This window comes from Eutrigla gurnardus (genome assembly GCF_963514095.1).
Source record: "Eutrigla gurnardus genome assembly, chromosome: 2".
NCBI lineage: Eukaryota > Metazoa > Chordata > Actinopteri > Perciformes > Triglidae > Eutrigla > Eutrigla gurnardus.
Genome location: NC_139916.1, coordinates 17,585,905 through 17,610,720, shown reverse-complemented (window position 1 = coordinate 17,610,720; position 24,816 = coordinate 17,585,905). Strand labels below are relative to the sequence as shown.

Sequence of the window (24,816 nt, the reverse complement as noted above, 5' to 3'; positions counted from 1 at the left end):
ATGTTTTTTGGTCAAGGCTCTGACCACTGATATCCATTAGTCGTCCATTACGAATTACATGGCAGATGAGATCAATATGGTCTAGTGTCCACAGTAAACTGGGCGAGGCAGTCGACACACTGCTGCATAAGCCATCAACACACGTTGGATCCTTACAAGCCAGAGTCTCTTCTTCAGATGGAGGTAAGAAACTAAATGTTTGAGGTAAATTATTATGTATTTTTTTACATTGAAAGATTTGTAGATAATAATAATAACACAGGATGCAACTTGTTTAATGTATGATCTCTGTCACAACATCCTGACTGAGAGTAAAATATTTTGTGCTGAGATTTAAATTATTGTTTACAGGCCTCAAAGAAAAATACATCTGACCTGGAGAGTAGCATGGTCACTATTATCAAAGTTTTCCAAAAGTACTCTGGCCACAAGTGCAAGCTGAAGAAAGCAGAGCTTAAAGAACTCATCAACAATGAGATGAGTCATTTCATTATGGTAAGTCATGGAAGTAAACGTGTGGAAGAAAATGTCATGTTAATGGAAGCACTTTGCAGTATAATGTTTGTAAACACAACTCAGAGTTAATGAACTCTTAGTGAGCGTGTGTCAGCTTGATGTCTGAGTGTACAACAATCAAAATGTGTTGTTGTAAATTAGTTTCTTGGATATGCTGACCTGTATTTAAATGTAGTCCATATAGCATGTCCATTTGCCATCTGCTTATCAATTCTACTCCACTACATTTTGGATTTTATTTGATAGCTTTAGTTTAGTTTGCAGATGATTATAACATTAAAATAAACAAATACATTATGATGCATTATTAAAGGTTATGCCGATTATAGGTTATAGGATAGTTCCTGAGCACAAAGCTAACATAGCATGTACACATGTTAGTTCAGCCTAAAATGTGTTAGTTCAGCCTAAAATTTGGCAAATGGGGATTAACAAACATTTCTCTTTCACCACCTTCAGACCAAACAAGTTTCATTCTATCAACCATTTTGTTTTCTGGCATGTAATGAACATTTCAACCTCATGGTGCCACTAGTGTTGCTATAGATCTTTAGTCTTTCTAAATACATTAAATTGCCTGCAAATTAATTTCTTTAAATTTTTTATTTTCTTTAAATTTTCCTGCTGAACAGAACATCCAAGAGAATGACACTCTGGATGAGCTCTTCACGGACCTCGACCAGAATGGAGACCTGGAGATCGACTTCCAAGAGTTCATCACCCTCATTGCCATGGTTACCTCAGCATGCCATGAACTCTTCACCCTCAAACAATAATAATAAGCAGATTTAAACATGGCTCATTAAAAAAATGTAGGCTCACAGAAACAGAGTGTCTTGATTTCTTGAAGTGGGACTGAGTGGTGGGTGTACATGAACAGGGGAAGTGTCTGTAAGTTTGTTGCATGAAATAAAATGTATAAATTACGACCACACACAAAGAATCGTGCATTTACTATAAGGGCACTCAGTGTCACCGCACCTAAAACCAGATTCAGCCAATATCATACAACCATGCTTTTCTGGATCAACAGTCTGGCCGGCAAACTTTTGGAAAGAAAAGTAGGATTTTGAACATTTTAGAGCAGCTCCCTCTTGTGGAGAATCTGCAGCTGCCATTATGAAGGAGTGAGTTTTTCTCACATACTAGTAGGAGATCCTTCACATCTAAAAAGCGTTTTTGTTTCTCTGCATGTCAACTCAACATGTCACAGTTTTACTGTCTCAGATGACTTTCCATAAAATCCAGGATCTTCTTCCAGGAATCTTCCTGAGCAGCAGCGTGGGGTGCGAGCTGACCTCCCCACAGAGTGAGCACTGCGGGAGAAATAAAATGGCATTAGGATTATTATTGCTTACCATAATAATTACGTATTCTATATATTTAAATGACCAGACAAAAGATTTGTGACAACAACTATAGTATTTGATGGAATGAAAAAAAGCAGCTGTGGGACAGGACTCACATTTCTCTGGTTTGACTCTCCACAGGGACATTCTTGAATTTGGTGTGTAAGGTGGTTCAATGAGGTGACCAGCACCGGGGTAGGACAAACGGGTCAACAGCTGGGATTTACCTGCAGCCCTAAGTGTCTCCTCGATCTAATGAGCAATAAAACAGCGCTATAACAACAACCTAATAAGAACCTAATGGTGAACCCATAAACGCATGCATTCAAGTGAATGTTACAGCTCACAAAAAAAAAAAGTGAATGAGTTTTTGAAAGATATAAAAACTGCTTAAATGTTTGACTCTACAAATACCACATACAACATAACACTAGACTGGAAGTGCAGCACAGAGTCTGTATACAGGAAAGAACAAAGCAGAATCCTTTAATGTTTGCAACAAGATAATGCACATGTTCTACCAGCCTGTGGTGGCGAGTGCAGTGTGCTTTGCAGCTGCTTGCTGAGAGGCAGATGCTGCAAAAACGAATCATCCCCGGGGTAGCTTCTTTCTTTCTTTCTTTCTTTCTTTCTTTCTTTCTTTCTTTCTTTCTTTCTTTCTTTCTTTCTTTCTTTCTTTCTATCTATCTATCTAATATGGTTTGCAATGTAATACTGGAATAAAACAGTAAAATAAGACGGGTAGTCTACCAGGTCTGCGTTCTCCATACTCGAGGAACTCTGGTCATCTTCACCCACTATGGACATTAATGGACAGGCGAGGTTCTCTATCTACAAACACACGGTGATGTCAATCACACACAAAATATGATTATGCATAATTGATTTGACATTTAGCAAGCCTGGATGTAACAGTGTACATGTGCCTCGTGGTGGGTTCAGGGGGACTGTTAAGTCCTTACCTTCGCTTTGCAGTGAATGTTTCCAGGCAAGGTTTGGTCTCTGAAACGGATATAGCCTTCAATAGAATCCCAAAATATCTGGTCACTAAAGAGGAAACCACAACGTATTATTCTTTTAATCAGTTTACCTATTCAGCATCCATAAGTATAGTTCATTTTGACTGACATGACATAAGCAAATGATAATGTTATAAAACAGCAGAGAATTGTATGAAAGCAACTGATACATGTCCAAAAGCATTTGCAATTTGTTCAGAGGAAGGAGAAATTGCTGCTATGATGTGCACAAATGACTAAATGTTGTGGAGGTTGAGAGAATAGTTATGAGAATTTTCTGAGAAAAGCACCAAAGCGACTGAGAAAAACTGTAATTACCTGTCAAACCTGTCAGACCTGCCTTCTGCATCCAGGTTGACACTACTGCCTGCTGGGCCATTGATGCAAATCAAACAGGCAGGCTGGAAGGGAGAAGATCATTTCCTGAAAGTTAATGCAAACTCACCAAATACAATTCAAAGTTATAATAATTGTATAATTTACTCTGCATGGAGTGAATTTATTTCTATACATACTTTTCATGTACATGGAGCTACCTGTTGATTAAACTGTATTAAGAAGTGGATGACGGAGAAAGGCCTATCTGACGTACTTTGACACCAGTCTGAGTGGCAATGCGAAGAGTCAGGTAGACTCCAAAGGAGAGACCTATGATCCCAATTCTGTCGGCACAGACCTGTTGATGATCTTGGAGTAGGTGGAATGCTGACTGTCCAAAAAAGAAATAGGATATTTGAAAAGAATGACCAAATAATATTTTCTTTCTTTAAAGTGAGACGTTAACATGATGGAGAAAGGCATCTTCCCTTACTCTGAAATATGAATCACCAACATTGATACTGGTTTGTGGGCCAGGCAAATCTTTATGCCCGAAGTAGGCAAGCGACAAGCTGGCAAAACCCCTTGATGCAAAAAGGGCAGAGCGGTACTCTACCAGTCCTCCTCCCATTCCCCACAGGTCCAACATTGCTGGAAATGGACCTGGACCTGCAGGAAACCAGAACAGTATACTGTTAAGAAAACACTGATTGTCCACGACGGTCTTCAAAACTTGTAAGTGAATGCTTAAAAATCTTGTGCTCACCCGGCGGTAAAAACAACGTCCCCACAACTCCGCCTTGGCGAATCTCTGTTCTCCGAACGCCGGGGGCCATGTACCAGCGCTCAGTAGCTACTGAAGCCAGCTCAGTGTTCTGTCTGTCACTGCGTGAAACGTGGCCCTCCAGTAAGGACACAAGCGTTACGTATGGAGTCTCAGTGTTTTTTTTTCTCAGTCTGCCACAAAGAACACATTTCAGTCAGAAAACTAAGTTCAATTCACCATCATGTCTGCCAGTGGAGCTGTACTCCTGTAATGCTCAAGAACTTTGCGTGAACGGGACACAGACTTAAACAAGACGTGATTAAATGGACATTCATTTGATATCACATTTTTCTAGGGGATTCTAAGATGGGTGGAGGCTGGAAAGATGGCGGGAATCCCATTTGTGGTAAGCAGTCATTCGTTGTAGCAGCGTGTTCTTTGCTGGAAGGTTGTAAAAGTAAAATGTATGATGTGAATGATGTCTACAGGGACCAAGTGATTGTTTAAATCAGGCTGTGGTCATATATTATTGGCAGACGTGTGAAAATATGACTTCGTCACCAACAGGCAGTGTTGCCAGGTGAGAAATGTAGGATTATCGTACCAGAGACATAAAATGATCGTATTTTGAGGGAAATTATCGTACACCCGTCATAACCAAAATAACAAGTCTAGTGATGCGCTGTAGTCACTCTAGTGTTGAATAGCGTCTAACATGTTCACTCATTTTCAGCGCTTCTTCTTCATTTCTTTTTTTTTTTTTTTTTTCCTCACTCATGGGGCGGGCGCAGCGGACTATTCAGCCAATCACGGTCGTTGTTCTGAGGCAAACGCATACACGTCACTCGTAGCTCACATTTAGAAAAGCACGATTGGCTGGAAATTCCAGCCAATCGTGAAACAGATGCCTTCAGATTCACAAAAAAACTCCGACAGACAGTTGCGACAGGCTGATTACAACCAATTACAACCACACATTCACGGAATGCTCAAATTATCGTATATTTGGTCTTTTTTGGGATTATTGATCGTACATCGTACAGAGGGCAAAATTGTCGTACAAATACGATAATTATCGTACACCTGGCAACACTGCCAACAGGGTTTATGTAGAGTTGTTGAGGAGAGTGTTTTTCTTTAGCTTGTTCAGCTCTCATTCATCACCTGCCTCAAACCGTCTCTTTCACCAGGAGCCGGCTGCAGTCCCCAGAACAGGCCCATCGGCTCACAACCCAAATATGAACCCCCGACCGAATGGTCCCTGGTCACTGTTGAGGACACAGAAAGACAGCGAGGGGAGAAGATTACCAACAGCCTGCACACAAGTCTAAATGGTTAGAAGAATCAGATTTTCTAAAAATCCAAAAACACAATAAGTGTTATTGTCACCTTCATCAACATTTTTTACAGCTGTTTTAATAGAAAAAACAGAGCTTAATTGCCCTTTAATTATGACTCTTTTCTTTTTTTAAATGACTGTTACATTTGTAGTAATTACAATATTACAAATCATTGTATATAATCCATGAGGGAATGACTCACAGTTAACAGTGCCATCTGCATGTGTTGTATAATGGGCGAATGCCTCCCACAGGTCACCCTCATCACTGCGCATTTGTGCGCACACTGTGACAGGGCTCTGTGGAGGCAGGAAACGTCCTCTGATGGTGATCTGTTCATCTATGAGGGCACGGACAGGAGTGGCTGTCAAAAGAGGGGATTGTCTCAAGCTGCTCTTCCACCGAACTCCACCTACAGGAGAAAATGTACTGAAGATATTTAAAATGCTCTAATGCCAAAGTATTTGATTTTGTGTCTGAGGGAACATAAAGATCCAAAAGAGATTTTTTTTAACATTTGACAAATGACAGTGACCACAGTTTACATACTTTCCCACTTACAACAGGAACAATTTGGGTTAATTGTCCAGCTTTTTTTTCAGTCACCCTCCGTTATTACTGTTCTGTATGTTTCTGCATCAAAAATCTACATAATGATGAGACTAATTGATGAAACACATGGCCAGATTGTTTTCAGTCGCATAATGCAGAAGTTCATGAGAGAACAACAAGAATGTGCAAATACCCTAAAGAAATGATCTATGAGATACAATGAATTAATTTACAGACAAGCACTTCAGTCCAAATATCAGGTCATTATGAATTGTAGAAAATGTTTTTGAATATTTTGTTCTAACAGCAACATAAAAATAACGAAAAACGAAATGATCCCAGTTCACATAAATCACAATCAGACCCTCGTGTAAAAGCAGCATTATTATAGTAGTTAATCATTACGGGCATAGTGGTATAATCAATGCTCAACCTACACACGAGCTCTACAGTAACCCAATATCAATAATAATCTTATAATAATAATAATATTCTTACCCACAGCACGATGCAAACATCCCAGGCTTCTGCGTACAGCAATGCATGGTATCATCTTAGTTTCTATAAGTCACACAAGCTCTGACGGTTATGGTGTTTCTGTCGACCCTATAAAAAGAAATGAGTTAAACTACGTGAAACACTTTAGTGAAATTAGCTTATTCTCACTGGTCAGAGGAGGAGCGTAGTAAGGATGAGGTAAATATTAAACCTGACAACTGAACCAAAGGTGAAAGTTATACTACAAGACAATGACTGGCTGAGTCAACCATTGACCTTCGTCCTGTTGCACACTTGTAGTTAACTAGATGCTGCTTTGTGACATGCATGTCTTGAAAGTTTACTACATATTATATTTAGCTTGAACCCACCTGTAACTAGGTCACATACCTTTACATAAGGAAAAGTAGCAATACTGCAATATAAATATATTCTGTTACAATAAAGTCCTGCATTCACACTTGTACTCAATTGAAAATTCACAATAGCAGCAAAACTGTAATGAACGAAACAGAAGTAAAAGAGCTTGTTACAATGTTTCATGTTTTATTCTATAATTATATGATGTTACATTACTGAATGTCTATGTTGTAGTTGTTTGAAGTGGAGTTCAGCTAAAGTATTTCATACTGTTGGCATGTTTAACAATACATACATCATGTTTTACATACTGATCGTAGCCTACAGTAAATAAGTTAATAAGTAAATACAAATCAAAGTAAATGTATTGAAGTAAAAATTACAATATTACCTAATGAAATGAAGTAGAAGAAGTATAAAGAGGTATAAGGTAAAATATTCAACTGAAGTACAAGTACCCCCAAACTGTAATTTAATCACAGTACTTGTGTAAATACTTTTTTAGATTAGATTAGATTAGATACAATTTTATTGTCATTGCACAAGTCACAGGTACACGGCAACGAAAAGAAGATTGCATCCAACCAGAAGTGCTTTAGCAGTAATAATAAAAATATAGAATATAGAATATACAGTATTGACATATGTAAATGCTATTGCAACGGTTGAATGGTTATAAACAGGCAATAATATGGTATTAGGGTATTTACAGGTTAAATATAATAATAAGTGTATACAATATAAATTAGCTAGCGTATATGTACAGTAGTGCATGGAGATTAAGCAATGTAACAATATATACATAGTATATACAGTATATAATATGAACAGATGAGGTTACATGATAAGAGTGTGTCAGGAGGCAGAGTTCAGGAGAGTGACAGCTGTTGGGAAAAAGCTATTCCGGAACCGGGTGGTTCTGGTCCGGAGGCTCCTGAAGCGCCTCTTAGAGGGTAGGAGGGTAAACAGTCCATGGGCAGGGTGGTAGGAGTCTTTGGAGATGGTCCCGGCCCTTCTGAGACACCTCATCCTGTAGATGTGCTCCACAGCAGGAAGTGGTGCTCCAGGAAGTTGGGCGGCTTTCACCACCTTCTGCAGCGCCTTCCGGTCCATGACAGAGCAGTTCCCGTACCAAACCGTGATGCAGTTGGTCAGGATGCTCTCGATGGTGCAGCGGTAAAAGTTCACCAGGATGTCTGAGGAGAGATGATTTTTCCTCAGAGTCCTCAGAAAGAAGAGGCGCTGGTGAGCCTTCTTGACCAGCTTGGAGCAGTTGGTCGCCCAGGTGAGGTCCTCAGAGATGTGGATCCCCAGGAATCTGAAGCTGGTCACACGCTCCACCACTGCTCCGTTGATCTGGATGGGTGGATGAGGGTCAGTATGTTTCCTGAAGTCCACGATGATTTTCACTACTTGTTTGTTATCTCAACAGTTTCTTGATCCCTGATATAAAACATGTCACATTTAGAATAAACGTTTTGATCAAAGTTAACTTGCTTGACTATAGGTTTTACATACAGAAAGATGCAACAGATAATACTCCTAGAAATGGCAACAGATTCACAAAAGAATGTGAAACAGAAAACTGTGCGAGTGGACAAATGCGTTGACTTTAGACACGGTAAACGCAGGGGGTCCGAAGTAAGTATGATACACCCGTGAATAAATATATATAGATGGTAGGCCGATACAGAACCCTCAGGCTCCCGCCTATAAGAAGACCCGAACATGAACGATCCCATGGGGCGAGTGCGGAATGTATTTATTTTAAAATTAGGGTGGTCTACTTAACGATTGCAATGTGGCATCGTTTGTGTTTTAAAAACGTTTCGCTTGTGAATTATAAATCAAATCGGTCGATGTTTAAAAAGTTACCTTACCCCTAGGAGCCGTCCTACTTGGAAAGCTTCTGCTGTTGAAGCGGGGAATTGCATGGTGAAGATGATTATCTTTATTTTACCAACACTAGATTAGCCTTCTTGAAAATAGCCTCTGCAATATGTAAAATGTAGCATCTATAGGCTTTTATTACAAAATCTGTATTATCACATAATGAGTTGAAATGTGGCTGCACGGTGGTGTAGTGGGTAGCACTCTCGCCTCACAGCAAGAGGGTCCTGGGTTCGATTCCCGGGTCGGCCCGGGTTCCTTCTGTGTGGAGTTTGCATGTTCTCCCCGTGTAAGCGTGGGTTCTCTCCGGGTTCTCCGGCTTCCTCCCACAGTCCAAAGACATGCAGGATGGGGATAGGTTAATTGGTGACTCTAAATTGCCCGTAGGTGTGAATGTGAGTGTGAATGGTTGTTTGTCTCTACATGTTGGCCCTGTGATAGACTGGCGTCCTGTCCAGGGTGTACCCTGCCTTCGCCCAATGACAGCTGGGATCGGCTCCAGCCCCCCCGCGACCCTGAATACAGGATAAGCGGTAGAAAATGGATGGATGGATGGATGGAGTTGAAATGTATTACACAATGTGAAGATATTACATAATGTGCTGTTCCAACGCGTCCCCGTAAAGAGATGGAATCATATTTATGAAATCCCTTTGGTTTCCCAGCACACACATTTTTTATTTATGTGACCTAAGCGCTTTTTTTTAAACAGGTAGATAGAAAGGGAGAGCCCTATTTCCCCTAACGTTCAAGTTTATTGTTGTTTAACTTTTCATTTACATACACGACCCTGAAATAAGTTACATCCTCCGGAAAGAAAAATAAGGTAAATACTTCAAAATAAACGTTGCGCTTCAATAAAAAGAAAACCAAACATCGACTACCTCGTAGACAACATAATGTAGTGGTCATTTACTTATTATGAGATTTTATCCCTCGATTTTTTTTTAAAGCTACAGTACAGAATGTCTCAGCAATGTGTCCAGTTTATTTTACACTGAAAAGAAAATGTTAGCGGTGACGTTTTATTTCCGGATCCACCGCCGTGACTTCCGTGTTGTTAACAAGGTAGATGGGTACAGAGTATTACTAGGCCTTAACAGCAACGTTTTTAAACACTAAGCAGCTAAAGGCATTGTCGTTGATGCGGAAACCTGAAACTTTTGTAATCCTGTGCTCAGGTCTGTATTGACTGTCTCCGTGTTTTGTTAAAACAGCGGCAACTCTGCTACTTAAGACAACAGCCATGCTAACACGGTGCAACTTGTTGGCCATCGTCCGTGCTGTACGTTACCGTTAGACCAGAACTACATTGTTGGTGTTGTTTTCCACCCACAGTGGAAATTAATTTCACTTTAGTCTCCGCGTGAGTCTACTGTCACTGTGGGTTTTGAGCGGCGTGATTACCCGTGAAACGATGCTAACAGGCTGCACTTAGTTACGTGGATGGACGCTAGCATTTGCTAACGTTGAGTGTGGTGGTGGGCTGTTCGCAGGGGGCTCGGCTAGTCTGCTCTTTACATTAAAGCTTACGGGACACAGTCTCGTGTAGACGCACCAGTGGAAGGTTTTCTCCATGTATTTGGTGGACAAAAGGCCTCTTCAATTTATTCTATTCACTCATTTGACCTTTGAGCTGTGTTCAACGTTTACATTTGTTAGATAAATGATACAGAGGGACACGATTACATTGATTACATTCCTGACCTGTTGACAAAGTAGTTGTTGATTTTGTAGAGTAAATAAATGACTGTATCTAATGCTTAAACAAACAAACGGACCCAATGCCATACGTGTCATGCAATAATTACACGCTAACAGAGGCTGTTACATTTAACTGCCAAAGGTTATTGTGAGCTCCAGCAGCACTACACTTTCCTGGGTTTTCCCAAACACGTCTACAGCTAAGTTGGTGGACATTTTGATTTACCTCACACTGCTTATGGCATCTGCTAAAATAAGGAGATAACGGCTTATAAGGCACTTTAAAACAGTGCAGTCGGCTATATTCTTACTGAAATAACAATGGTCCTACAGTTATTGTCCTATTTCTGGATATTAAAGCTGTTTGGATAATATTAAAATCTGAAGATGTGAAATTTGTTTACCTGTTTCTTTACATGTAACATTTTGTGTTTCAGATTTTGAGCTCACACACAGGTCAAACTGGATGGCTCAGCTGGTGACAGTTGGGGCCAGCTGTTAACATCCTTTTGGCCTGTAAGTGTAACATCAGTCTGCAATGGGCAGTCACTTCCGCAGCTACATATGGGATCCGGTCCTCATCGTCAGTCAGATTGTGTTGATGCAGTGCATCTACTACAGCTTCCTGGGCCTGTGGTTAGCAGGAGTGGACGGTCTGGTCCAAAGTAATCGGTCACTGGACCAGATCTTCAGCTATGACGTAAGTTATAAGCTCTTTACCAGCTGTGTGATGTACGTTTGTGGCACATTTGTAGACTCCTGATTTCAAATCTTTGCCCTGCTTTGGCAGCTCCTTGGATTTGCAACATTGCAGGGCAGGCTCTCAATGATGGCATTCATCCTGAACTCTCTTACCTGGTATGTAATATCTTAAGTGTTTTTCTCTGTAGATCCAAAGGGATGGGAGCTGTGGCACCTCTAACTCAAATACAGTTCAATTATCTTTTGATAAAATGGCATATAGCAGATTTATTCACAGTAGGACTAAATACTATTGAAAAATATATTATTTACATAAAATGAGAGATAATTTCTATAGACTTTTTCACATAGCAAGATTTACAACTTTGTATCCACACAGGTCTTATCTGAAACATAAATGAGCATGGCTGCTAACGTAACTTTTATGTGTTGTTGTTCCTGCAGCGCTCTCGGCCTGTGGTTCTTCATCCGTCGGGGGAAACAGTGCCTGGACTTCACAGTCACTGTGCACTTCTTCCATATGATCGGTTGCTGGATCTATAATGCTCATCTTCCAGCTGCCCTGTCCTGGTGGCTCATCAACATAGCCTGCATGGCGTTGATGGCTGTAATCGGAGAGTACTTGTGCATGCGGACTGAGCTCAGGGCCATTCCCGTCAATAGTGGACCCAAATCTAATCTGTGAATTGTTGTTGATACCACACTGAAAATCCATGGACAGTTGAGCCCTGACAAACCTGATCGGAAGAGGTTTTTCACTGTGTGCAAAACAAATGGAGCATGAACCTCCATTTGCATAGGTGTTGGATTGTCAACCATCTCCTCTTCAGATGATACACCAGATGAACTGATCTATTTATTCATACCTGTCACTCCATGTTGGACAGTATTAACTCTCTTGCATAAAATACATATTTTATTGCTTAGCAGATGTCAGTTAAACACATTTATCTGAACCTAATGACTATACATTTTATTCTTAGTAATTGCATATTTGTGTTTATTTTAAGTATGTTGGAATGAGCATCTCATTCCCTCATTTTAAGATTTGCAATATTTTTTTCCGGGTATGGGAAAATCATCAAATGACTATTGAAATGTCAGAGCAAATTCAAATTGTCTGGAAAAAGCAGCAGAAGGGCGACAACAGCAACACTTCCCTCTCTCTTTCCGTTGGTATAATTACAAGCTGGCTGGGTTGGCAAGCAAATATGATCACAATGTTACAGGATATCTGGGGTTTAAAATAAAAAAAAATATTCCATTTATATCTCACTGCAGTTTAGAGATATCAATGTGCAAAGTAACCTATCGAAGCTATCATGTTTTCTCACAGCTGCACCTTCAAAGTTAAATGTCGAGTAAGAAGTTCAGGACGGGTAGACTGTAGTTTTCTGACACAGTTTTCAATCATTGCGTACATCCAAAAGAAAGATATTCCTGCTTCACAATTTCCACACATCATGAGTCACAGTCAGATGTAATAAATCACTCTTATTTCTACATTTCTTGATTAAGTTTGTACATCCAGTCTCAATGCTCGGTTTTGGCCTTCCTTGTCAAGTTTGTACAGCATTTTGCACAGCTAGTGTTGTTTGTTTCTGTCTCTGGATGTCATGATGTATTATGCAGACATGCGGGCCACTTTGGGGACAGTTTGTCAGCCACCAGCTGTGTTCTGACAGCAGACTGTGTGTGTTTCTGAAAACCCTGTAACTGTTTGTGGGGAAGTGATGTGAAAAGTACTGAAATGTGCAGGACTGGTGGTTTCTGGAACACTTTCAGCTTTCTCATTTAACAGTGGCTTGTCTAAACCCTGTCTAAATCAACTGCACATTGTTAAGAGTAGCAGGTCTTGTGACACATTGGTATGGCTTGTTATGCTGTGTGATGACTGACAGCTTTGCAGCTTTGATATGCAGTGTCTGGTTTTGACATCAGATTTCCAAAGTGTAGTTTAAGTACATTGTTATGCTGCAGGCGTTGACGATGTCCAATAGTTGGACATTCTGTGAAACACACATTCACTTTCTTGCTGCGTGGTAAATAGTACTACTGATGGCTTTCCATTAAATATAAGGCTACACTCAGCAAGCGGTTTGCTCAGCTTTGACTAGAAACTTGGAAAAAGGCTAGCCTGTTGTCCAAAGGTAAAGTAAATACACCTGGAACTTCTTAAGCTCACTGGTTAACATGATATATCTTGGTCGATTTAAAAACTGTTCAAATGACAAGCTGAGGTTTTTCAAACTGTTTGTTTGCTCGGTGCCTTGATATCATGGAGTTGTGTTGGCATTGACAGCTTTTCTTCATTTTTCTCATGGAAAGAAGAAATAAAATGTTACTTAATGATCTGTAGAAGTGCTGGTAGTAGTATTTCATTACCTTCAGAGACATTTCCAGTATTTATGGTAAGCTAAGCTAACCCGTCTGCTGGCTTTAGCTGTTTTACTTGAACTAACGTAAGAGTAGTATTCTCCCATCTAACAAAGTGTCGAACAATTCCTTTATGACACAACGATAACTACTCTTTCTAAGCGAGTGACCCAACTATTTGATTATTTCTTGCTATGGCTGCTCTGAACATTTTCATGCAATGCCGCATTGTACTCTTTAACTTAAAATGTAGGTTTTTATAAAGTATTTAAATACAAAGAACTCAAGGGATTAACCTATTCCAACATCAAGGAATTATGGTACAATGCTGGGCGGTTTTGTGCATATGCTGTTTAATAATACACTACCAGTCAGGGAACTAGGTGAAAAAATAATTGGCCACTGCTTCCAACGTCAAAGATGGGTCTTCTAATGAGGGGCACACCACAAGCGGGTCTTTAGATCTCTGAAAGTTTTCCACCCCGGGCCCTGATCCATCATTTTCTCCAACTACTGCCTTGTCTTGAAATGTCCAGGTGGAAAGAAGCAGATGGGAGTCGTGCTAATGAGTTGGAAAAACACTGGTTGCGACCCTCATTATCAACACTTTGCTTCAGGCAGGGCTAAAAACAGCAACGATGTAGTAGGTGAGTCATACAGCAGATTACTTACGGCATCGATTAAAGGTTCAACTACTAGCAACCACTTTGTTTTTCTGGATCTTTGCTAATCCATCATTTTGCTGAAGGTGCTGCACACAAACACACACATACACACACTGTTTTAAACATGGTGCTTTATTATTACAAACACATTACTTTGCCATATATTGCTTTATACAGTCTAGTAAATACTGTGCTTTTCTATCAGTAAACTAGAAAACACACATGGATACTGAACTTGTTTTTACATTCAGAAACTCTTTCCATGTTTAAACTGTCATTAAGATTCATTTCAATGCATATGATGACAATCATTTTCATGCTTTCTTCAACAGTATACAAAGAGATACGAGTCCTCTCTTGAAGAAGGGACAGTACATATTGCTCATGCGTTGACGACAACTGTTTTTGTATTGTCACCACCAGACACACAATGGATAACTGATGCCAGCATGAAATAAATAGAAACAACTAGAACAAACATGCTAAGGGAGGTGGAGGTGGGTGGCTAATGAAACTGCATTAAAAAGGATGCTGATACACTGAGGAGCTATAGCCTAACTTCATGCACAGATCAGTACCACTGTACATGTTAAAATTAACAGACTTCATTATTCTGAAGCACTTTCACTAATATCATGCATTTGTAAATGCCTATAAGGATCAGGATTAAAGGAAATATTCTGTGACACAGTTTTGGAAAAACAAAACAAAAAACGAATCGATGCTTTCACTCGTTCATTTTCATTATTTGCTCTTATGTTGCTGCTGCAGTAACAGTAAAACATAATTTCTGTGAAACCTAAATACTAATTTCGGATTGATTAAAAGACAATTGCAGTTGATATCTCACATGGCTTGTGGCTAAACGTGCCAAACGAGTGGGAAAGATTCCAGTTATATCGTTTCACACTCCGACACCCATTAGCTTATTTCTTTCTTTCCGACAGTCGTTCTCGGCTGCTTTTGAAGCTTAAAATCAAGTTTCTCAAAATGAGAGTGATTAAAATCCTCAAATAGAAAAGTGGAGCAGCACAGTTAATATATTTAGTTTGATATCATAATTATGCAACGCATTTATGGGTCGATCTTCATTTTAAATACTATTTTTACAAAAGCTGTTGGATGGATATTTTACAAAAATAAGCTATTGCATATAATTTGACTTGAATTATTATTAATTATAAGATTTATTATAGTACTTTGAAAGTGAAATATATTACTTATCCACTCTAGCTTATCTGCATACTGTATGACGTACTTTTATGCAGTACTTACTTTAAAGTAAAGTTTTACCAATATCGTGTTAACTGCAACTGAGCAGGAACTAATGACACAAAACTGGACATTCACACAAATATCCACAGGTCAGAAGTTTGATCGGAGACCAAAGGGTGGTGAGATCGAGGCTCTGAGAGCAAAGAGGAGAACTGAACGTGTGATGTCATGTCAAGATGTCTTTTTTTGGTGTCTTTAGCAGCCGTGCAACATCAGCCACAGTGGGCCGAAGTGTTGGGTGTTGGGTGTTAGGGAGGGGGGGTCAGAAGTGTGATACAAGTGTCTTGATTGTCATGTACACAAACATTTACTACACCTAGAAACAGATGAAAGGGGCATTTCACCTGGTTTGCTTCAGTCTTTAGGTTTGGCGCTTGTATTGACCAACCAAGTTAACTACATATACAAATAGCCTTTTAATGACCAAGAACAAAGATTTGCTGAAAGATATTGCTGTTGTTTTTGGTGAAGTGCTCCTTTAAATGTTTGTTTGCAGTGTGACAGCTATTTATATCACGATGGCTTGGCAGTATTTATACAAACTCATTCTCTGTGTTTTGCTGTCTACCGTACACTACAGCTTTTACTTGATTCCACTTCTTCAGATATATATTTAAACCTGTATGTCTGTACTCTAAAAATAAAGCTACAGCCAGTCATCTTGGCTTAGCTAAAGAAAGGAAACAAGCTAAAATAGGAAGCCTAGCTCTGCCCTGACCCCCTCTGCATGCCCCAAGAAACATTTTATTTGTTTAATCCGTACAAAAGTGTAAAAAGTACAGGTTGTGTCAAACTATTTCTTGCAGCCATAGCAGTTGTGTGCTAAGCTAAGCTTCATATTTAGTGTACAGACATATATCTTATCAGCCAACTGCCAAAATGTGTAACTATTACTACAATTATGATAAAACCATACAGTAGATGGTGCAGGGAGGGGTCACAAAAACATTCACACCTTGTTGTCTTAGAATATAATGAAAACCAGCACAACTCCACAAATACATCTTTAAAGAAAACTAGAGGTGAAACCACAACGACGGAACATGATTATGTTCATAAATGTAGTATGCATTGCATTAAGATTGTACAGGTGTTCATGTTATTGTGTCCACTCCTTGTATATTGGCAACCCAGAGCCACAGGTGGTCGACTGTAGACGGTTTGTGTCTGAAATCCCTTCAACGCTTGGAGTGTTTGCTTCACTCTGCCTGGACTGATGAGTCGATGTAATTTTCTTAACCACTCGATCAGTTTCTAGACATAAGGGAGGATCAAGCCGAAGCATTTGAGGCGATTTCAAACATAATTCAACACAGCAAACACCAATTGGCTCAGACCTCCGTGGCTCTGTGTCAAAATAATCCTTGGGTTTTAAACACTCATTCTATATCCTTGGCTTTTTTTTTAAAGTTTGAAATCAGGAGGGCTGAACCCATCACCCCTCCCATCTCACCCCCACCCCAGTTTATACAGGGTACCAGTTGGGCCCAGTCATGATCAGCATGCCTATCAGTTGCAGGGTTAGAGTAGCGAGACTGGGACTTATACTGGGCGAGGAGCTGGGGCTGCACAGGTCGAACAGACTTCCCTGGAAGCGCATCTTCATGGAGTCCTGCCTCAGAGTCTCCCAGATGGAGCTGACTTCCTCCTGACAGTCGGACAGGGCCGTGAGGGCGCAGGTGTGGAAAGCTTCCCAGTGGCTGTGGCAAACAAAGGATCATAAGCTCAACGCTGCCATTTAACTCAAAAATTCATCCCGGCTAAAGCACACAGTCCTGCACTGGCTGTCATGGATTAATTCGCTCCATCACTCAGATGGTTACTGTGGCTTCAAGTAAGTAAAACTGAGCTTTAATTACCATGGAAACTGCACCAGCGAGTGAAACAATATCACAGACGATATTGCGAGAGGGCCATTTTCAACAGACGGTGTATGTGTAAATCTTTGTCTTCAATAGGCTGTGCTGGGGTTATAGAGTGCATGCAGTAACAATGACAAAAAACGTCCCCGGAATTTCATTACTGCTGCAGCAAAGTCATATATTATTTAGTACAATGGCTCAGTGTCTCAGCACCATTCATTTCTCTCCCTCTGAGATCATGGCATCTGCTCTTTTCCTCTCCAGCATTTTGTCAAAAGATGCACAATCAAGATGTTCTGTGTCTGCTGCTAAATCATGCACTATTTCAAACAAATTGAGCTGAAAAACAGTTTTGTGCACAGTGTTGTAGATCCCAGGTTTTTAATAAAGGTGTTTTATTACAGCCCATCACAGCTGGTTTGTCTTTCAGTTCTCATCTTCATCATCATCTGGTTAAAAATGACTTAATCAGTTTAAATACAAAATACAGACCCGATTGAGGATATCACATGTGCACACATGATGCTGCATGCTGCTGACACTATAAAGGTATTATCACCTGCACACTGCGGCCACTCCCCTCTCGCTGGTCACGTTCTCCTGATAGTTGTCCATGCTATCTCCCAGCTCCAGGACGCAATCAGAAAAGTCTTTGTAAATTTTCTCACACTTTACATCTGCGTCTGAGTCTCCTGAGGCCGTCACGGACAGGAATACTGCAAAACAGACACAGGTGACAACTTATTCGACCAGACTTTATAGACACCAGCGACTTCCTCGGCAAGAAAAAACCCTCAATATTTAATTTAGATGGAATTGTTATTTTGTCATACATTATTCTGTTTAAAATGTGAATTTAAATATTTTTTCCTGTCATCTGAACTTCACTTCAGAAAGATATCAGATAATGACCACATGCATTCCTTCCACATGGGGTGCAGTACTCAGATCAGAGCTATATTTGCAATTTAAAATACTAAAATAGGTCGAAAACCCAACATTCTGCAAGAGGACGATGCAAAGAAAACACTATTACAGTATTCAATATGAGTAAAAGTGTCGTTTGAGATAAATCAATCAGATTGTGGGGGTTTATTTTTGGATCTTGCATGGCCAAAAGCTTGCACAATGATAGACAAGTATCGACACCCAGCCGACTATCTATCGCCGATGGGTGTACTACAAGCTGTTGGCCACGGTGCAGGTCTCACGACGATAGACAACACCGATGGAGATGAACAAAGATAACAGTCATAGCGCGACATCTTCGAAGCAGGGAGAATAAAACAAAGACGTATAGTTTCCCATCCAAAGTGACTCGCAGTCTAAATGAAATCCACGGAGCAGATCGAGACATCTTACCCAACGCAAACGCAAGGATCCCTCCGATCTTCGTCGACGTGAAAAATCCCATATCATCCCATTTCAAGCCAAGCAGAGGGCGCGGGATGCTGCCGAGGCGCTCGTGAATCAGAATTTAAAAAAAGAAAAGAAGCGGAGCTGAGTCATACGGAGCCGATTAGCTGCCCATTATTAATGTGTGTACCGGTGATTAAGCAGCGATAAACACTTGGTGGGTGTGTATAGTCTTTCCCCGCTCCGGCCGACTGCTGACGTTACCTGCCCCCCGGCGCGCGCTGAGCTCATCTTCCCCCCTCAGCACCGGACAGCTCCCAAAGGAGGAACCACCGTCCGACAACACGAGGGGGACCCGGCTCAGGATAGCCCTGCCTGTTATCTGACGCCGACTACATTGCTTCACTGATTTTAACCTCACTGCTTTGTTTCGAGTTTAAATCAGATGCAATCCTGTCCCAGCGACAATTCAAAGCTTTGTGCACGAGACGACTTTTAACCCCACCCTTCTTTCATACATTGGCTATTTTCAGGGCAGAAATCTGTAATCTGGTGTTAATTATAGGGGCGAATACACAAACACACAAACTGCTGCGACTTTCAGTTTAAATGTGTGTAGACGTCATATAAGCACAAGGAATATATGAAATGTTACAACATTGGATTGGATAAATGATTAAATTTGTTCAAACACCACACAAATTAAGGGACTGAAAAAGTAATGGAGGAAGTGAAAGAGACTTAGGAGAGTTGGGAGGAAAAGTTTTAATTTACTCATCAATTTTGAAAGTAAAGGAAACGTACACTACTTTATATTTCCTTTTACACTCATTGGCTTGCTGTATTATTTAGTGATTTATTTATATTTCCAACTCATCTGATAACCACTAACTGCTTTTATATACATTATATAATAAATACTTTTTGGATTTCCAGATGCATTACACCCAAGTACAACGTATTCAGCACTAAGGCCCAGTTATATATTTGTAGACACATGGCAATATTGTGAAAGGTTACACTAGCATTAATTTGGAATAAGTGAATTGAAGTAGACCAATTGAACCTCTTGTTATTGTTATTATTATAATAAGGAATTTAAGGGCCCATAAATATATAAGGCTACCAAACATGCTCAAAACATGTCATCAGAGTTGCAACGATTAGTCCAGATTAGTTGATCAATATTGTTTCAATCATGCGATGGCTTCAGGTTGTCAAACGTAGTCATTTTCTTCTTGTGCTTGTCTTAACATTATAAACTGAACATATTTGGGATTTGGGCTGTTGGCTAGACAAAACAAGCCATCCAATTACATAACTTTGGCCTCCAAGAAATGATGGCCATTTTTCATGACTTTCTATTTTTTTTAAGACCAACCCTTCATTTGTTCATTAGTTGCAACCAAACATCTAATTACTTTTCAAGTTTCCTTTCATGACACTATCCACGTTACTGAAACTGTGTCCTGTAGATTCCTTGAACCACAAACTGTCAGGGGATGCAGAAGACAACAGTATAATAATTAGGAAATAGAGTTTCCGAGAGAGCTACAGGACAAAATCCAATTTGTTCACCCTTTTATTTCATTTTCAACATATTTTCTCCCCAAAGTAATGGTACGTAATGTGTCAGATTGCACCACAGACACTTAGGAAAGAGTTTGGAATGCTCCACCAAGGAAATGCTACATTTCAGTACCTCTTCTTCAGCTCATCCTCCTAAGATTATCACTAGAGAATTATCCATAGATATCCTTAGAAAAAACACAAAACAGGTAAACTAACCTGTAGAAACCTCATAAGAACAGTTTGTTGTAATCGCAGCTGCCATTGCTCTACTAAAAACATTTTTTTTTCTTTCAGTGTGACTGGATGTTAAAAGTAGAGGGGCATTAGTGGGAAATCGAATGCATCTACTTTTTTCTTAACATGAAATCTTTGCAGGGTACTGGATACAGTACAGATGAGGCACAGTGGTGTTTATATGATTTAGGGGGGGGGGGGTCATGTCATTAAACAAATTAAATAGGAATGGTTTGAAGCCTAAAACTGCAGATAACAAATCCCCTAATTAAATGGCATTAAACTAGACAGCATTCATACAGGCAGCGGATGTATTCAGCTTTCTTTTGAGGGGCAGTTTGCACCACAAACCCTTTGTGTTTCCATAAAACGTTTAATGACTTATTGGTTCATCTTTTATCACCTTTCACACACACACACACACACACTGATAAAAAAACATCCCTTTCAAAATGGACTGTAGTTCAGTCCTGTTAGTGTCAAAATGCTCGTTCTCTGATCAGAGCTGTAGAGTCCAGGATGCTCCCTGGTCGTGGTTCCAGCAGGATGAAAGGCTGAGATCCACATCGCTTCGACTGGAAATGCTGATCCATTTGTGAATGGGAGTCGGGTTACCAATGCAAGGAAATGAGCGTTGAAAGCCTGATGGACAGCATGATGATGGATGGAAACAACAGTTTTATTGATCTGTTCCAGCTGCCCTGTTGGTTCGTTTCCGTGGAGATGCTTTAGGGGAAGCCTTGTCTGTAAGACAGGATGTAACCATAAGACTTGTGTTTGCATAGGGAGGAATCAGTAATATGAGCCAAATTATCACTTGTTTGATTAGTCTGTTATTACGTGTAAGAAAGGAGGATAAAAAAAAGAACATACTCATGACATTGAGAGTCTCCTGAGGAATCCAGCTGATGTCAACATCGTTCATCCCACCAGTGCCTTTCTCGATTTTCACTGGGATTCTCTTTTTCTACAAAAAAACAAGTTAAAAGACTGGTTTAATTTTATGACCATTTTATCCACGAGCCTGCTTCAATACCATTGTATCCCTGTCCAAGGAGAAGATTTTGGAGAAGGGTGGATGACACTCCTTCTATTCTATCCTTGATTTTATACACAGAAATAAGTGATTACATGTGCATTGGTAAAACAGAATGGAAATGACTATTACAGTCTCCCAAGTACATTGTGTAAAGCAAACACATAAAGAAAAAAGCAGCTGATAAACACATACCGTCCTCGTCTCCAGGACCTGGTACACTGCAAAGAGCATCAGGGTCACCAGTCCACCCAGGAAGATGTACAGGAACATTCTGCAGAAAAATTAACCTTAATCACTAAAAGAGGTGGTGTTTTTGCATATCGTACTCTATGAGTGATGCATTGCTCCTGGATGACAATTTAGACCTTAACTAAAATGCACATTTTCAGCATTAAGACCAGTCTAATAAAATCGGCCCTTTTATGCTCCTAAGGTGATAAATATTTGTAATATTTTCTGATCAGTTTTGAGATTTTAGAGTACAAAACACCTTGTTTTCTATGAATAATTTGCTGGTGACGGTTTTTGTATCTTGGACCAACACAACAAATCTGACAACTATTATATCTTTGTGCAAGTTTCACACCTCTTTTAACAGATTCTTATATGTGCTGCAACAGTCTGTGGAGGTTGGTTTTATGAAGCCTTAGAGAGCTGGATGCAGCCTTAAGGGACATTTCAAATAAGTAATAGGTGGGCAAAAATACTCAGATGTACACGTTATTTACATAAAACCGAGATGCACAAATTGGTTTAATATGTCCACCTACTGATTCAGTAATTTTGCTGCTACTCTACAACTTGCAGCCTTGGACACAGTAGAAAAAAGCCTTACGTTTCTCCATCCAGTCCCTCTTCGAGCTCAACGATGGTGACGGTCTGGTTGTAGATGGCAGTCTGGAACATGTTTCCCTAAAGAAATATTTTATTAATATATTATTTTAACTTTTAACGAGTAAGCAAAAAAACTCAGTCGATGTGACTCAGCAGCTGTCACATCATTCGTTAATAGCATGGAATAAACAGTTAAAGCTCAGCAGGGCAGAAAATAATGACAGTAGCGAGCCACCAGTCATCCTAATTTATACAGATAATAGAGTTATTACATTAATATAAAGAGACAAATTGCTTTGCTGACAATAGTTTCTTCAGGGAATACATTTTCATGAATCATCACAATGTGAGGTTGGCTGTGAAAAACCTTCCTGCTGAGCATCTTGACAGTCGCTGTCTTACATCGCCACACGACATCTTTTTTCCATGTCAACTTAAACAGACCTCGAGCACCACCACCACAAATATATTTCTTATAAATAAATAAACACATTTTTTATTTATTTTTTTACCTCAGAGTCAAGATAGTTGAGAAGGATCACAAGACCAAATGGGCGACCAGCCATGGGCTGAGCTGGGATGAAGGAGTACTCGAAGGAGGCCTGAGCCTGGGGCTGCACCACAGTGCTCAGAGGCAACGCTGTGAACTACACAAAACATACATCATTTACAAACAATGAGTTTGTGGCAATACAAACATACACGTACACATACAACAGCTACATAGATGAATTCAATCGAGTGGATTTTTTTACGAAAAAAAAAAAAAAAATCAGCAAATTATTGCATTCTTACAATGATTTTCAGGCATCAGATAAATGAAATACATCAATTTGAGCACATGTTTTCCTGCATTTCTTTTTCCCTGATCAAACTTACATTCTGAATGTAGAACTGGAAGTCTTGGGGGTAACGGAAGGAGGCCTCCAACGACTGAACGGTGAAATCCTGACTTCCCTTGTTGGTGAAACCCACCAGGAACCTCACAATTTCATTAGCAGGAAACTCTAAATAAATTAAAAATACAAATTAATATCATTCTAAAAAAGCATGAATACAAAAAAGGTACAAAAAGTCACAGAATTGCCTGATAAGTTGTCCCATGAAATTAAAGCAGTCAAGGATGATGTGTTCACTTGGTGTAAATGCTGTAAAGTCTCATTGAATTAAAACCTGGGGGGGAAAAAGGAGCCGAACCAACCTTCTCCAGTCATGAAGATGATGGTCGTGTCGGCATCAGTGTGAGACGCCAACTGTTTATCAGCCGCTTCATCCGTGTCATCTTCTTCTCCTTCCTGAGGAAGACATTGTTACATCATCTGGATGTAAACCAATGGTTTGCTACGCTGCTTGTACGATTAAAACTTGCATACCGTGGGTTGTATCTGATCTTCCTCGACAAGCACCTCTTCTTCATCGTCCTCCTCATCTACTGCAGCGTCTGGGTCCTCGGCAACGTCCTCAGCAGAGTCCGAGTCTGCAGAGACCTGGTCTGCATGGGGCAGAAGAACCATTTTAACCACCATAGGAGATATTGTTGATCAATCAAATTGTGTTGTTAAGGATTTTGTTAATTGTCCCATCGATACTGATGACTTGTTTTCCTGATGTTTTGGTGGGTGTATTTTCTTTCACATAACTTTTCTGAGAGTATATGACATCAATGTATGTCAATATAAAGAAAGTAGCAGATTGACCTGGTAGTTGCGTTCACTATTATTCAAATTGAATATAAAATGAACGGCTAATGAGTCTAATTTGTGCACATTGTTTTCTGTATACGTTTTTGATTGTTGCCAGGTTTTTCCCAGGAGAACGACAAACCCCCATTTTAATGCAAACGTACAGCGAGTTACCGTCTTATCTATGGTGACGTGTCCCAGCAACAGGGAGCCGTTAACTCCTGCTGCATCCACAACCACTGTTACACTTTTTTTTCTGAAATAAACTCTCAAAAAGTCCACAATGTGAAATTTCACTCCACTTTTAACGGCTTGTGCAATTTCTTTGCTCTTTGACGGCCGCAGCTGTGAGGAGACGGTCGTTTTCAGAGTAAAAGAGACGAGCTACAACTCTCTCGCCGCTAATAAACACACGTTAGCGTCAAACGTCCGGACGTGGACGTTGGAGAAGCGGTGGCGAACACTTAAATGCTCGTGAGCGGCTACGCGACTATGCCACGTCAATATATGCGAACTGTTTAACTTTTGACGAAGTGAGACTATCAGAGAAACCGTCAACTTGACACGGAAAAAAACACGACTTACCGATGGATATCAATCCACAGGGGAAGGCCAGGAGGAACAGCAGCAGCAATTTTGATCCGTAAGGGAACATTTTGGCAGAGTTGAAGGCTGAAGTTAGTAACACATCAGCGTTCAGGAGAGGAGAGGAACGCAGCGGGGCAGGGGGCGGGATAAGAGGACGTTAGACCCGCCCACTAGGTAGGTACGTAAGATGTCTGGAACTGGAGGAGGCGAGGGAGGGAGGGACTACTTTTTTAAAGCTTCAGTAGGTGGGGTTTTTAATTCAAGAGGAACGTGTGACAACTCGCTCAGGCTGCTGGTCCGTTCAGTATAGCCCATTTCC

At 40.2% G+C, this 24,816-nt stretch overlaps 5 protein-coding genes across 6 annotated transcripts; 2 read left to right on the top strand and 3 right to left on the bottom strand.

The window, feature by feature from the left end:
* The first annotated feature begins 93 nt into the window (after window positions 1-93).
* On the top strand, window positions 94-1,442 carry LOC311021092 (protein S100-B-like). The gene is made up of 3 exons (XM_084021422.1): window positions 94-183; window positions 352-495; window positions 1,149-1,442. The coding sequence occupies exons 1-3, from the start codon at window positions 178-180 to the stop codon at window positions 1,290-1,292; spliced, it is 294 nt and encodes a 97-aa protein (XP_083877548.1). The 5' UTR covers window positions 94-177; the 3' UTR covers window positions 1,293-1,442.
* Window positions 1,443-1,450: 8 nt separating this feature from the next.
* Window positions 1,451-8,694, bottom strand: LOC311021097 (bile acid-CoA:amino acid N-acyltransferase-like). Its single transcript, XM_084021434.1, has 12 exons — window positions 8,601-8,694; window positions 6,359-6,467; window positions 5,511-5,720; window positions 5,137-5,236; window positions 3,969-4,159; window positions 3,696-3,871; window positions 3,477-3,593; window positions 3,203-3,285; window positions 2,828-2,912; window positions 2,616-2,696; window positions 1,982-2,117; window positions 1,451-1,832 (listed from the first exon to the last, which is right to left on the bottom strand). The coding sequence occupies exons 2-12, from the start codon at window positions 6,411-6,413 to the stop codon at window positions 1,732-1,734; spliced, it is 1,335 nt and encodes a 444-aa protein (XP_083877560.1). The 5' UTR covers window positions 6,414-6,467; window positions 8,601-8,694; the 3' UTR covers window positions 1,451-1,731.
* A 960-nt stretch (window positions 8,695-9,654) lies between these two features.
* sys1 (SYS1 golgi trafficking protein) lies at window positions 9,655-13,375 on the top strand. 2 transcript variants are annotated; one of them, XM_084024613.1, is made up of 4 exons: window positions 9,655-9,676; window positions 10,750-11,012; window positions 11,103-11,170; window positions 11,459-13,375. In XM_084024613.1, the coding sequence occupies exons 2-4, from the start codon at window positions 10,851-10,853 to the stop codon at window positions 11,697-11,699; spliced, it is 471 nt and encodes a 156-aa protein (XP_083880739.1). In that variant the 5' UTR covers window positions 9,655-9,676; window positions 10,750-10,850; the 3' UTR covers window positions 11,700-13,375. The 2 variants fall into 2 exon arrangements, with proteins under 2 accessions (XP_083880739.1, XP_083880738.1); XM_084024612.1 differs by having other exon boundaries at window positions 9,658-9,789.
* Window positions 13,376-16,739: 3,364 nt separating this feature from the next.
* LOC311023000 (neuritin-like) lies at window positions 16,740-18,815 on the bottom strand. The gene is made up of 3 exons (XM_084024630.1): window positions 18,555-18,815; window positions 17,752-17,908; window positions 16,740-17,030 (listed from the first exon to the last, which is right to left on the bottom strand). The coding sequence occupies exons 1-3, from the start codon at window positions 18,604-18,606 to the stop codon at window positions 16,796-16,798; spliced, it is 444 nt and encodes a 147-aa protein (XP_083880756.1). The 5' UTR covers window positions 18,607-18,815; the 3' UTR covers window positions 16,740-16,795.
* A 1,302-nt stretch (window positions 18,816-20,117) lies between these two features.
* Window positions 20,118-24,639, bottom strand: LOC311032738 (translocon-associated protein subunit alpha-like). The gene is made up of 9 exons (XM_084039731.1): window positions 24,495-24,639; window positions 23,601-23,719; window positions 23,429-23,522; window positions 23,107-23,234; window positions 22,740-22,874; window positions 22,229-22,305; window positions 21,586-21,664; window positions 21,228-21,321; window positions 20,118-21,098 (listed from the first exon to the last, which is right to left on the bottom strand). The coding sequence occupies exons 1-9, from the start codon at window positions 24,562-24,564 to the stop codon at window positions 21,034-21,036; spliced, it is 861 nt and encodes a 286-aa protein (XP_083895857.1). The 5' UTR covers window positions 24,565-24,639; the 3' UTR covers window positions 20,118-21,033.
* Between the last annotated feature and the right edge of the window lie 177 nt (window positions 24,640-24,816).

Excerpts from the sequence above, each read along its gene's own strand:
- LOC311021092 (XM_084021422.1), top strand. Across the intron at positions 496-1,148 it reads AGATGAGTCATTTCATTATG|AACATCCAAGAGAATGACAC; the intron begins GTAAGTCATGGA and ends CCTGCTGAACAG.
- LOC311021097 (XM_084021434.1), bottom strand. The coding sequence starts at position 6,413 with ATGATACCATGCATTGCTGTACGCAGAAGCCTGGGATGTTTGCATCGT. Across the intron at positions 3,872-3,968 it reads GACGTTGTTTTTACCGCCGG|GTCCAGGTCCATTTCCAGCA; the intron begins GTGAGCACAAGA and ends GGTTTCCTGCAG. Across the intron at positions 3,286-3,476 it reads CCACTCAGACTGGTGTCAAA|CCTGCCTGTTTGATTTGCAT; the intron begins GTACGTCAGATA and ends TCTCCCTTCCAG.
- sys1 (XM_084024613.1), top strand. The coding sequence starts at position 10,851 with ATGGGCAGTCACTTCCGCAGCTACATATGGGATCCGGTCCTCATCGTC. Across the intron at positions 11,013-11,102 it reads ACCAGATCTTCAGCTATGAC|CTCCTTGGATTTGCAACATT; the intron begins GTAAGTTATAAG and ends CTGCTTTGGCAG. Across the intron at positions 11,171-11,458 it reads ATCCTGAACTCTCTTACCTG|CGCTCTCGGCCTGTGGTTCT; the intron begins GTATGTAATATC and ends TTGTTCCTGCAG.
- LOC311023000 (XM_084024630.1), bottom strand. The coding sequence starts at position 18,606 with ATGGGATTTTTCACGTCGACGAAGATCGGAGGGATCCTTGCGTTTGCG. Across the intron at positions 17,909-18,554 it reads GATCCTTGCGTTTGCGTTGG|TATTCCTGTCCGTGACGGCC; the intron begins GTAAGATGTCTC and ends TCTGTTTTGCAG. Across the intron at positions 17,031-17,751 it reads GGAGTGGCCGCAGTGTGCAG|CCACTGGGAAGCTTTCCACA; the intron begins GTGATAATACCT and ends TGTTTGCCACAG.
- LOC311032738 (XM_084039731.1), bottom strand. The coding sequence starts at position 24,564 with ATGTTCCCTTACGGATCAAAATTGCTGCTGCTGTTCCTCCTGGCCTTC. Across the intron at positions 22,306-22,739 it reads TCAACTATCTTGACTCTGAG|GGAAACATGTTCCAGACTGC; the intron begins GTAAAAAAATAA and ends ATATTTCTTTAG. Across the intron at positions 21,322-21,585 it reads AGGTCCTGGAGACGAGGACG|AAAAAGAGAATCCCAGTGAA; the intron begins GTATGTGTTTAT and ends GTTTTTTTGTAG.